This window comes from Saccostrea echinata, unplaced genomic scaffold (genome assembly GCF_033153115.1).
Source record: "Saccostrea echinata isolate AGI-Se365-2 ecotype Australia unplaced genomic scaffold, CSIRO_AGI_Sech_v1 ptg000054l, whole genome shotgun sequence".
In the NCBI taxonomy this organism is placed as follows: domain Eukaryota; kingdom Metazoa; phylum Mollusca; class Bivalvia; order Ostreida; family Ostreidae; genus Saccostrea; species Saccostrea echinata.
In genome coordinates, this window is record NW_026889803.1 from 63,974,505 (window position 1) to 63,989,005 (window position 14,501).

The 14,501-nt window shown below is 34.0% G+C and overlaps 1 protein-coding gene across 1 annotated transcript in view; it reads left to right on the forward strand.

Moving 5' to 3' along the window:
• The first annotated feature begins 620 nt into the window (after positions 1–620).
• LOC133205088 (beta-hexosaminidase subunit beta-like) overlaps positions 621–14,501 on the forward strand; it is a 31,073-nt gene continuing 17,192 nt past the window's right edge. Inside the window, exons 1-2 of the mRNA XM_061340828.1 lie at positions 621–729; positions 1,113–1,574. Of these exons, the coding sequence (XP_061196812.1) occupies positions 621–729; positions 1,113–1,574 (571 nt within the window). The remainder of the gene's footprint in view (positions 730–1,112; positions 1,575–14,501) is intronic.

Consider the following 14,501-nt stretch of genomic DNA (forward strand, 5'->3'; position numbering starts at 1 on the left):
ACTTGAGAAGCAAAAAAAAAAAAAAAAAAAAAAAAAAAAAGATCAGCATACGTTTTTATTGAGGGGGCACAAGCTAGTAGTAGCTAAATTTTCTATAGTCATTTATATATCGGCAAAATTATTGGGGGGGCGGGCACGCCCCCCCCCCCCGTGCCCCCCCCCCCCGGTTCCTACGGCCATGCATTACCAAGATATTAGAAGGGCTATCTGAACCAAACTTGCATGGATGATGCATCAAGGGATGAACTCTACCAGAGTTGCATCAGATGCTGTATTTGACCTACATTTTCCAGAAAAGCAACTTTAAGACCTACCTAGACCAGACCTTCATGGATGATGCATCAAGGCATGAACACTCTCAAACTCCCTATAGATGCTGGATATGACTTAATTTTCTGGATAATGAGTAGTTTAAAGTTAGAACAAGTCCATTTCCTATAACTGCAAGTCCCATCAGACTTAAATTGATTAATGTTGCATCAGGGATGCACACTACTTCGTTTTTAGTTTAGTGTGGGACTTTGCCTTATTTAAAGATAACATTCGTTGAGGTAAGCTCTGTAATCTCTGATTACCTTTGTTGTTTTTATAATACTTCCTATTTCTTTATCTTCAGGGCTATGAATGCAGTACTTGTAGTCTTATGTTTTCCTTCTGTCTTTGGAATAAGGAGTGCCAGGGAAATAAAAGCTGACGATTCTACTCATAAGCTTAAAGAGTTTTCAAATGGTAAGCTGTAGTATAATACAGAACGCATATTTCCAATGTCAATGTGGGTCTTTTACTTAAGGATAATATAAAATCCTGATTCACACTTCGATAAAAATTCTCTTCCTTTATGCATTACAATTGGATTGTAATGCCCTGCTTATACAAATGTGCATTATGTTTTACTTTAATACTCCTATGAACAGGGCATACAGTTTAGCGTCACAAAAACACTCAGCAGTCGATGTCATACATAAACTAAATATTTAATTATCAACGTAACTTATTTTATTCTATGGGATGATAGTATTTCATCATCTTATTTAATTTCTGTACATCCCACAAACACTCAGATTTACAGCAGAGTAAAACTGACAATATGCTAATTGTTTTATTTTAATCAGACATAATTAACTTCGATGAGAATTTTGAGAATCCATTCTCACTTCCGGAAGTTCCAGTTGGGTGGGACGGAAAAGATTACAAATTGAACTTTCGTGGAAATACACTGGGGTTTAAACTTCGAAGGGCTCCTATACCTAAAGCTGGATTTCCTTGGCCAAAGCCACAGAGATATTTCTCCGACTCCAATAAACTTTATCGGCTACAGAAGGGGAAACTCGATATCAAGATACCTTCATCAAGCTGTAACACATTGCATGAAGCCATCAGTCGTTATAAGAAGTATATATTTACATGTACAAATGATAGATTCCGAAATAACCTACGAAATATATTTGACAGGGATCTAAGAAAGAAATTGCTTCGTTCTACAGAGAATTCATTCAGTTTGAAGATGATAACCTCATTTGTGTTTGATATAAAGCAGTGTACCTACTTACCCTCTCTTTCTGCAGATGAATCATGTGAGTATAATGTATTTTAAAGAAGCATCTTTTATCATTTTTGTTTTAACAGGGGTTGAAAGAATTAGGGACAATAAATTCCATTTTTTTACTGGTTTGTTTGATTGTTTGTTTTTCTTTTTTGTTTTTGGTTAAAATACAAGCTAAATTTTGTATCAAATAGTTGCTAAAAGTATATATTATATATTATCAATCATTCAGGGAAGAACGGTATATGCTGAAACCGTGGTCATACAAATCGACTGTTTTTTCATATGTTTTGTTCTTTTATATAAAATATATGCAATTTTTACAGACTTTTTATATCTATATACTCGATTAAATGAATTTCAATCCCATTCAAGGCAATTGGATGGTATATGCGTATTCCATTCAGATAAACAGAGGCTAATAAGAAATATATATTGTATGTAAATTTGGATTTAAGATGTAGTATCACATTTCAGTTCAACTGGAATCGATCCATTTCTATCAATAATAATAAACCTGTATTGCTTTTCAGAATGAAAAAAACCCTCTTAGAACAAAGATTGTCTATTTCTGACATTAATTATCAAAACATTGGATCTATTATAGCTATTCTGTAGAATATAAATATTTCAAGTCAAATTACTAGTAGTTAAACGACTTCATTTCATACATTCACGTTACTGTATATCACAGTATCGATCATGAAACTTCAGCTCATGAATTAACTACGAGTAACTGGAGACACGGAATATTACCAAGTCAGAAAATATCAATGAAATATATGGAGATAACGAACAGTATTCAACATCAAAGTCCATTAAAACAATACAAATCGGGAACAGAGCAAACACGGACCTCCAAAAAATATAATGTAATAACATGTTTTACTTAAAAATACGTCAGAAAATATCAATATAATGTAATAAAATGTCTTACTTAAAAACACGGAAGTTCACAAGATAAAAATTATCACCGTTTGGCATTTTAGTACAGTTCTGTAGATTTTGAATATATACCGTTTTGCAAAGCCTCAGACGTTGAAAAATTGTTTCCATCGCCTAAAACATAAACGATCTCCAGAATTTAATTATTAATAATTGTTTTATTTTCAAAGTGATTTCAATCTTTTGAATGTTTTGAATACTAGTATGGATTAGAAAAGAATTAAATATTTGCAGCTTACAACCGATCTCTTAAATTTCACACATATTTTAAATATTTATGACTTATGTTTATGATAGGACCACATCTCCCTTCTGTTTTTTTTTTTTTTTTTTTTTTTTTTTTTTTGGTCTGTCTGTCACAATTAAATCTTGGATTGTGTGTTGTATTGCAATATCTTTCTTCTGACTCTTTGCCTGTTAATGTTTTCTTTCAAATGACTGTTCAATGTTTGTCTGCTATCGCTATGATCATAAAGATACACGATTCTGTTTATTATTTTTTTTACTATTATTTAAACAATGTAAATCATATACGGTACCAATTTTGATGCACCAGATGCGCATTTCGACAAATTTTGTCTTTTCAGTGATGCTCATGCCGAAACGTTGGAAACCCGATATATTAAAATAAAAACTGTTTTATTAAAAAGAGAATAATCACTTAATTGAAAAAAAAATTACTCTCCATTTTACTTTTTACTTTTTATTTTTTTTTTTCAAGAAAACGTTCACTATTTATTTATTGACAAAACCACATGTGGCGCAAGTCATACATACATTAAATTACAAATAAAGTCACATAGTTTTTCTTATGTTAAATGCAACATGTATGATCATGAAGTTAAAAATATTTCTTGTTGATTTAACATCTGCTGGATTGAGAATTTAATAAGATATACAGGTATTGTCAAAAAGTGAACAATATTTACTTAGCAGTTGGTTATAAAGAGGACATACAAATAAAAAAAAATGTTCATCTTCAAAAAGATTATGACAGTTAATACAATATCTTTCATCCCTTGGATTACAATATCTTCCAACCTCTATCTGTCATTTGTGGGCACTTATTTTTAATTGAGGCAAAAAAAAAAAAAAAAAAAAAAAAAGGACGAGGCTTTTAGGAAATGGAAAAATGTAAATACGATTGAACTTCCAGTTTGTTTGGATTTTGTGAACTTATTGATTGGCCGTAGAAAAACAATTTTCCATTACCTTTTTTGAGTTCTTCTGCTTTGAGACAATTTTCTGTAATCTGTAATCTGTAATAATGCGTATCTATACAATAATTTATATATTCTGAAAATAACGGGAAGAGCACCAAACTTTACTCCATCTGCTAAATTAGAAGATTTATTATGAACCCATAAAATGTCTTTTGAGATCAAATATTGATTTTTTTTAATGAAGTTTTGTCGGAGTTGTCTGTCATTTGTTTAAAATCACTTATCCAAAGAACGAGTGCACTTATGGGCCCCGGTAAAATGTGAAAAAATGAAGAATCAAATTAAGCATAATTTTTCATCTCAGATCATTAATTGATATCTAAACCATAAGATTCAACAAATTTTATCGGTGAAATTCATGACTATACAAAGAGCAAAGCCATACAATGTGGTAGGGGTCAGCCGACATTCATGATTTTCTATAGTAAATCGAGGACGGTCATTCATTTCAAAGCTTTTGTTTACTGTCAGCCTAACGTTGTACAAACTTGTGCGAATGACAAAAAACGCATTATACATTTATAAAACTTGTGTGAAAGTAGGAAATTTGTTCTAGATTAGGCTTGTACTTAAAATATTAAAAATGTATGAAAAGTTCAATGTTTTTCCTATAGCAAGCAAGAGCTGTTTACCTGTATGACCTTTGTTGAACCCACCCGTGGAATAAATTATTTAAAATACCGGTAGTCACGTGAGTTCTACTCAGGTAAATATTCCTCAAAGGTGCTCACTGTAAAAGATAGCCACGTTTTGTATCATTATGTCGAAGTTGTGCCGCTGTCGCATAATATTTGGTCCGCCTCGTTTAAAGGTCCGGGGGGACCTAATACGATAACATATAAGGTCCGCCTTTTATAAGAAAAGGTCCGGCCCGTATAAGAAAAGGTCCACCTAAGTTTAAAGGTCCGGGTGGTGCAAAATGTTTTAATCTTGACTTAAACACATAAAATTAAAGAGAGTTTGTTTACATCATATGAAGAAAGATTAAGGATTTACCCTAGCTGTTGTGTTTATTTTTTTGTACAACATATCTCTTAGGGCAGGAATTGCTACCGGGGTACTCCATGTTTAGTGTGCTTTTAGCAATACCGTTTAGGGCAATGATTTAAAAAAAAATGTCGCATTTATTGGGCTTGTGTTTGTTTTCCCCCAGCATTTGCTTTGTGTAAATTAGGACGATTAAAGGTGTGAAATCTGCCGGTGTGTATAGGCAATAAAACAATGGGGGTGTGAAGTATTCGTATACCTGACAGGTACCCGCAGGTAGAGCCCGCGGCAGAGAGCAATGACAATGTAATGGTCATGTGTTTGCTTTAAATCAATAGATATGAATTCTCTATTTTAATACATTATGCTGAAGAACAAATTATAATACTATTATGATATTCATGCGTACACATCAAAAATGTGATATAATTATTTAATTATATATAGTCTATTTTTATTACAATATTTAAAGAAATTTCTTATTCCAAGTGTAGAGTTTAATACTAAGACCGATAAAAAATAAAAGTATGTATATGTTTCCCTTTAGTTTTTACAATTAACTTGTTTTCAGTTTATAATAATATTTTGCCCTTTATTTGTGGATAGGGTGATATATAGCCTAATGTTGTATTCGATCTGTATTTACTGCAGAAACAAAATACATGTAATGTTCAAGCTTAAAACCTGTAATTCAATATTGAAAACATATACATCAGATTTAAAGTATAATCATGGTTTGGATTTAATTCTTTCTTATAAAAATATCACTCTTCCTCGTCATAATGAACTACATATGAAATAATATTTCATTTTTGTATTTTTTTGTATTTTTTTTTTTTTTTTTTTTTTTGCCAAAAGAAAAAGAAAGAAAAAGAAATTACACATTTTACTGTGACTATAATAGACAGACTGTGGGATAATCCAGCATGCTGTATTGCATGACCGATTAAAATTTGAAATCATTATTGTAAAATATTTTCTTTTTTTACCAACATGAAGCATTTTGGGCAAAGTTGAATGTCCAGTTCTATATACAAGTCATTTATGTATCTCACGTCTGTATGAACGGGGGAAGGGGGAGGGAACATCAGTTGATCCTCTTCCTTTTTTTTTTGCGTATCAAGGAATTTCTATTTTCTACATTAATTTGTGCTATAACCCCCCCCCCCCCCCAAATGCACCCAGAAATATACTGACTGATTGTTTCTGGGGACGTTGTCAAGCGTGCGTCATATTTCCCATTTCAAGCTACATGATATGTACATTTTCGTGATATCGACTAGAAGCGTTTCAGTCTAATTTTAAATCAAAAATATATTTCTTTTATAAAACGCTGATTATTTATGATTATTTATTTTATTCATTTATGGAAAGTGGCAACTCACGGTTATCCGGAGAGAAAAGGTAATTCATGGGGTTTTCCATCATGAGAGTCAAAGCTGCAGACAGCTCAGTATTACGTTACGCTACAACTCCATACCAAGTAGTCCCGGAGAATTAAATATTGACACTGTATGGAGTATGACTGAGAGTCATACTCCATACTCTCCGGGACTTCTTTCCCTACGAATAATGATATGGAGTAATACTGTGCTGTCTGGAGCTTGATTGAGAGTGATCTCCCGTGTAGAATTTTCTACGCGGTGAAAACCAATAAAGTGTATTGTTTAGTACCACTACACCTGCTCAAGAGTTTTTGAAAAATTCTTTGCGAAAGCTGGGAACTTTGCCAATCTCCTTAAATTATCCTTTTCGAAGTCCTTAGTCATTCTCCGTGGTAACCATGGAGGAAATAATACAATCGGTCTCATGTAGTCATGACAGAATATTTGAAGTTCGATTTTCATAAATGCTATACATTGCACATATGTTGTTTCGGATATAACCTAACAATTTTGAATAATGATTATACAGGCGCGGATCAAGAATTTTTCCGGGGGGGGGGGCATCCCAGTCAAAAAAATTTCTAACCCAAAAATTTCTTGTCAAGGAAGAAAAAAAAAACGTAAAATCCAATTCCATTTCCATTTCCAAAACGTGAAAAACACCTATTTCGTGGTGGTGATGGTAGGGTCCACGTTTTCTAAGGGGGCCCAAAGTCATTACTTCAGTATATACTTTTAATAACTCTGCAAATTCCAGATGGGGGGGGGTCCCCCGACTCCCCCCCCCCAGATCTGCGCATGTAATATGAATAATTTCGGTAGTGGCTGGAGAAATTTCCGGTAATACATTGCATCTCAGGTGAGGAAGAGGGGGAGGGGTGGCAATAACACCTTCTTTAAATTTCCATCTGCTCCTTGCGTATCAAGTACGTAGAAAATAAACACCACCTGGTGTATTACAGATTTCTTTTTACTTGTTACACAAGGCATTTACCACATACATTATGTACGTAGTGTTGATGAACCCCTTTCTTATTTTTAAGGTGATTATTTTCCCAATTCATTGTGTGAGTACAGAAACAAATACTCCCTCTTTTTCATGCTATATGAATCAAAGTCTATAGATACGGATACAGTACAACTAATGATCATTCTAACATAACATTTTTGTGATATACATGGATAATAAATCTGAACGTATCTTTTGATTGTATGTGGTGAATATATTCTAGATAAATATACATTGTACTACCATTATACATTCAGATTCGTCACTGCCTTTTATAAAAGAATCGTCCTACGATTTTCCAAGACCTTGACATAAAATAAGAGGCCCATGGGCCACAACGCTCACCTGAGTCAATAAGGCCCTGCTGTTTTTCATCAGCAAATTTATTCTAACATATCTTCCAATGTAAAACATTAATCACTATTGTGACCCCACCCTACCCCAGGTGTCATGATTTTTATAGATATAGCGCTAGCCCCACCCTACCCCTCGGGGTCATGATTTAAACAAACTTGAATTTACACTACCTCAATATACTTCTATATCAATGTGACTAAACATGGCTTTGTTGTTCCTGAAAAAAAGGTTTTAGAATTTTTTTCCTATACATTCACATGCTAATCCCTGATAGTGCATTGTGGCCCATCCTACCCCTAGGGGGTCATGGTTTGATTGATTGATTGATTAGGGTTTAACGCCGAGTCGGCTATATTTCAGCCATATTCCGGCGGAAAATTAATTTTATATGACCTGTTATCATGGTTTAAACAAATTTGAATCTACAATACCTGAGGATGTTTCCATATCAATCTGACTAAAGATGGCTTCACTGTTCTTGTGGAGAAAATTTTTCGATATATATATATCCTATGTAAAACTTTGATCCCCCATTGTGACCCCACCCTACCCCGGGGGTCATGATTTGAACAAACGTACATCTACACTAACTGATGATGCTTCCATATTAATATGACTAATCATGACGTTGTTCTTAAGAAGAAGATTTTTGAATTTTTTTTCCTAGATATTCCTATGTAAAACCTTAATCCCCCGTTTAGATCTATCTATTACAAAGAGAAAATTATAGACAGGTTTTTTTTCTGTAGCATGAAAAATAGAGAAAGGGGCAGGGCGGACCTTAAAACGCAGTATAATAAAAGCCCCGCCTTCTGTATTTCAGATATCGTACTATTACTAGGCGATAACTTTGAACAGGTTTATTTTCATAGCATAAAAACTAGAGAAAGAGGCAGGGCGGACCTTAAAACGCAGTATAATAAAAGGTCCGCCCTCTGTTTTTCAGATATTTTACCATTAGAAAGCAAACATTTTGGACAGGGTATATTTCCGTAACATAAAAACTAGTCAAAATGACAGGGCGGACCTTAAAACGCAGTATAATAAAAGGTCCGCCCTCTGTTTTTCAGATATCTTACTATTACAAGGCGAAAATTTTGAACAGGGTTTATTTTCGTAGCATAAAAACTAGAGAAAGAAGCAGGGCTGACCTTAAAACGCAGTATATTTAAAGGTCCGCCCTCTATAATTTAGACGTCTTACTGTTAGAAAGCAAACATTTTGGACAAGGTTTTATTTCCGTAACATAAAAACTAGTCAAAACGGCAGGGCGGACCTTAAAACGCAGTATATTTAAAGGTCCGCCTTCTATAATTCAGATGTCTTACTGTTAGAAAGAAAACATTTTGGACAAGGTTTATTTCCGTAACATAAAAAATAGTCAGAATGGCAGGGCGGACCTTAAAACGCAGTATAATAAAAGGTCTGCCCTCTGTTTTTCAGATATCGTACTATTACAAGGCGAAAATTTTGAATAGGGTTTATTTTCGTAGCATAAAAATTAGGGACAGAGACAGGGCGGACCTTAAAACGCAATATAATAAAAGGTCCGCCCTCTATATTTCAGATATCTTACTATTACAAGGCGAAAATTTTGAACAGGGTTTATTTTCGTAGCATACAAACTAGAGATAGGGCGGACCTTAAAACGCAGTATAATAAAAGGTCCGCCCTCTATATTTCAGATATCTTACTATTACAAGGCGAAAATTTTGAACAGGGTTTATTTTCGTAGCATACAAACTAGAGATAGGGCGGACCTTAAAACGCAGTATAATAAAAGGTCCGCCCTCTATATTTCAGATATCTTACTATTACAAGGCGAACATTTTGAACAGGGTTTATTTTCGTAGCATAAAAATTAGAGAAAGAGACAGGGCGGACCTTAAAACGCAATATAATAAAAGGTCCGCCCCTCTATATTTCAGATATCTTACTATTACAAGGCGAACATTTTGAACAGGGTTTATTTTCGTAGCATACAAACTAGAGATAGGGCGGACCTTAAAACGCAGTATAATAAAAGGTCCGCCCTCTATATTTCAGATATCTTACTATTACAAGGCGAACATTTTGAACAGGGTTTATTTTCGTAGCATAAAAATTAGAGAAAGAGACAGGGCGGACCTTAAAACGCAATATAATAAAAGGTCCGCCCTCTATATTTCAGATATCTTACTATTACAAGGCGAACATTTTGAACAGGGTTTATTTTCGTAGCATAAAAACTAGAGAAAGAGACAGGGCGGACCTTAAAACGCAGTATAATAAAAGGTCCGCCCTCTATATTTCAGATATCTTACTATTACAAGGCGAAAATTTTGAACAGGGTTTATTTTCGTAGCATAAAAACTAGAGAAAGAGGCAGGGCGGACCTTAAAACGCAATATAATAAAAGGTCCGCCCCTCTATATTTCAGATATCTTACTATTACAAGGCGAACATTTTGAACAGGGTTTATTTTCGTAGCATACAAACTAGAGATAGGGCGGACCTTAAAACGCAGTATAATAAAAGGTCCGCCCTCTATATTTCAGATATCTTACTATTACAAGGCGAACATTTTGAACAGGGTTTATTTTCGTAGCATACAAACTAGAGAAAGAGACAGGGCGGACCTTAAAACGCAGTATAATAAAAGGTCCGCCCTCTATATTTCAGATATCTTACTATTACAAGGCGAAAATTTTGAACAGGGTTTATTTCCGTAGCATAAAAACTAGAGAAAGAGGCAGGGCGGACCTTAAAACGCAGTATATTTAAAGGTCCGCCATCTATAATTCAGATGTCTTACTGTTAGAAAGAAAACATTTTGGACAAGGTTTATTTCCGTAACATAAAAAATAGTCAGAATGGCAGGGCGGACCTTAAAACGCAATATAATAAAAGGTCCGCCCTCTATATTTCAGATATCTTACTATTACATAGCGAAAATTTTGAATAGGGTTTATTTTCGTAGCATAAAAATTAGGGACAGAGACAAGGTGGACCTTAAAACGCAATATAATAAAAGGTCCGCCCTCTATATTTCAGATATCTTACTATTACAAGGCGAAAATTTTGAACAGGGTTTATTTTCGTAGCATACAAACTAGAGATAGGGCGGACCTTAAAACGCAGTATAATAAAAGGTCCGCCCTCTATATTTCAGATATCTTACTATTACAAGGCGAAAATTTTGAACAGGGTTTATTTTCGTAGCATACAAACTAGAGATAGGGCGGACCTTAAAACGCAGTATAATAAAAGGTCCGCCCTCTATATTTCAGATATCTTACTATTACAAGGCGAACATTTTGAACAGGGTTTATTTTCGTAGCATAAAAATTAGAGAAAGAGACAGGGCGGACCTTAAAACGCAATATAATAAAAGGTCCGCCCCTCTATATTTCAGATATCTTACTATTACAAGGCGAACATTTTGAACAGGGTTTATTTTCGTAGCATAAAAATTAGAGAAAGAGACAGGGCGGACCTTAAAACGCAATATAATAAAAGGTCCGCCCTCTATATTTCAGATATCTTACTATTACAAGGCGAAAATTTTGAACAGGGTTTATTTTCGTAGCATACAAACTAGAGAAAGAGACAGGGCGGACCTTAAAACGCAGTATAATAAAAGGTCCGCCCTCTATATTTCAGATATCTTACTATTACAAGGCGAAAATTTTGAACAGGGTTTATTTCCGTAGCATAAAAACTAGAGAAAGAGGCAGGGCGGACCTTAAAACGCAGTATATTTAAAGGTCCGCCTTCTATAATTCAGATGTCTTACTGTTAGAAAGAAAACATTTTGGACAAGGTTTATTTCCGTAACATAAAAAATAGTCAGAATGGCAGGGCGGACCTTAAAACGCAATATAATAAAAGGTCCGCCCTCTATATTTCAGATATCTTACTATTACAAGGCGAAAATTTTGAACAGGGTTTACTTTCGTAGCATACAAACTACAGATAGGGCGGACCTTAAAACGCAGTATAATAAAAGGTCCGCCCTCTGTATTTCAGATATCTTACTATTACAAGGCGAACATTTTGAACAGGGTTTATTTTCGTAGCATAAAAATTAGAGAAAGAGACAGGGCGGACCTTAAAACGCAATATAATAAAAGGTCCGCCCTCTATATTTCAGATATCTTACTATTACAAGGCGAACATTTTGAACAGGGTTTATTTTCGTAGCATACAAACTAGAGAAAGAGACAGGGCGGACCTTAAAACGCAGTATAATAAAAGGTCCGCCCTCTATATTTCAGATATCTTACTATTACAAGGCGAACATTTTGAACAGGGTTTATTTCCGTAGCATAAAAACTAGAGAAAGAGGCAGGGCGGACCTTAAAACGCAATATATTTAAAGGTCCGCCATCTATAATTCAGATGTCTTACTGTTAGAAAGAAAACATTTTGGACAAGGTTTATTTCCGTAACATAAAAAATAGTCAGAATGGCAGGGCGGACCTTAAAACGCAATATAATAAAAGGTCCGCCCTCTATATTTCAGATATCTTACTATTACATAGCGAAAATTTTGAATAGGGTTTATTTTCGTAGCATAAAAATTAGGGACAGAGACAGGGTGGACCTTAAAACGCAATATAATAAAAGGTCCGCCCTCTATATTTCAGATATCTTACTATTACAAGGCGAAAATTTTGAACAGGGTTTACTTTCGTAGCATACAAACTAGAGATAGGGCGGATCTTAAAACGCAGTATAATAAAAGGTCCGCCCTCTGTATTTCAGATATCTTACTATTACAAGGCGAATATTTTGAACAGAGTTTATTAAAAGTTATCGTAGCTTAAAAAAAAAACTCGTTAAAATGGCAGGGCGGACCTTAAAACGCAGTATAATAAAAGGTCCGCCCTCTGTTTTTCTTTTTTCCCACATACATGTATCTCACTTACAAAGCAAAAATTATGGAAATGCTGTAAGTTCCTATTGTTTTTTTTTCTTTGTTGGTTCGTGTGTTTTTCCAGGGTAAAAAGATAATTAAGTTTTTAATTTTAGGATGGACGCTAAATTAACTTAGAAAACTCTTGGAATGGCCTAATTGTGCATAAGAATTGCATATATACTACATGTAGTAGTGTACTTTTTTTCATTTAATATGCTGACAAAAAGACAAAACTTTAATGTCAATTAATTATCCACTCTATGTACGTTTGCAGGAGATGTGTCTACTGTATTGTATATCTATATGCAACCATAAACATCTGTCTGAAGGGAGCAAGGATATACATTATTATTTAATTAGTAATGTTGATGACGTGCAACAAGAGAACTATAACCCCCCCACCCCCACCCCCCCCCCCCACCCACCACCCCCATCACACACACATAAATAAAAAAGAAATAGCCTCTTAAAGTCGTAGAAAATCTAATTTAAACCAAAATCAAAATAAATATAAAAAATATTAACAAAAGAACACGACTTGGTGGTGTTTTATGAATTTTTATATCAGTCACGATCTCAACAGACACTTTCCTTTTTATTTTAGGGGGAAATACATGTCAAGTTGCTCTGTAAAACCCCTCTGTAAATAGTATGGGTGGATAAGATTCTCCCTAGTAAGAAGGTGGAAAAGGAGAAAATTCTGTACTGAAGCGTACTGAGTATTTCCTATGGTGGATAATAAAGCCGGGGTTGTTTCTTCCAAGCTCGCTGCATGTCATTTCCGAAATTTTGCATTGCATTTCCGACATTTTTAGTTTTCATTTTACAATACAATCAACACTAAGTTTAGTAAAAATACAAAGTTTAGAAATAAAACGCAATAATTTCAATAATAAAACATGCAATTTTTGATCACCAAATTTTAATGCCCACTGAATTATATGTGTTTGAAAGCACCGAAAGACAGAATCTCCTCAACTTTGATTACTTTATTCCGTCAAACATAGTTTCTGTATGTCATAAATTCTATCTAAACCTTTCTGATCTCAAATTCAGTCTGATTATCTTGATTTGAAAAGATGAAAAAAAATTCACAACTTACACTTACATGTGTCCGAGGATAAAATCGTCATAAGATTCTTTTAAATATAAGCAGAACTTATTATTTGGAAATCAATGAATTATTCTTGATTTATTCTTTAATTTTTTTATAAGGGAAATTTCAATTTTGTTGTCATTGCCGAAAAAGTACTTTATGATGATAAATGTCAGAGATGAAAATTTTAAAACGTCAGAAATGAAAACTACAAAATGTAGGGAATGAAATAAACAATATTTTTAAAAAAATTCCGGAAATAAAATCCTATGCTAGGCTCATTTTCCAGAAGGGGAGGGGTCTTTAAACCCAAGCTCGTTTTTCCGGGAAAAAATATTAATGCGGTAGGAAAGTCTACAACATCAGTACTTTTTAAACTATTTCACATGTATCAGCATAATTTTGCTATACCCCACCCACCAAAAATACAACAACACCATTTATAATGTTTTCCTTTTTTTGGGGAGGGGTGTTTTATTGCTTAAAATGTTCAACTCGATTGACTTTGGTTTGATTTTGCCAATTAATGCACATCTTCCTTAACCAGTGTTAACCCTGGGGTAATATCAAGTAGAATGAAATAATCGTTAGTCTTTAACTGGACAAGAAACGATGGTTATAAAAACACGGGGGATAACACGGGGGATATGCGACTTCAAGTTTCATCAGGTGAGACAATAGGCCTACCCCTCAAAGCACAGACATGTAGTTTTAACAACAACGGGACAGGCTAGTACACCTTAACACAAGTCTCTGTCAAAGTGACCCTCCAATGATTTTATAGTTAGGTACAAATATGAATCGTAAGAATTATGCATAATTATTATTGATGATATAATGAAATATATTTCGAAAGATATGAAAATTCTTTTTGGGAAGTGGAAGTCGAACGTTGTTAGGAAATAGACTGTAATGAAATGATCATTGTTGGACTTACGAACACCATATACTGAACATTGTGCCAGTGAAGGTATGCGTATTATATATATGTATTTTTTTTTATCAATAATAATATATTTATTTTGCAATGATAATATTGATATCACTCAAACTATA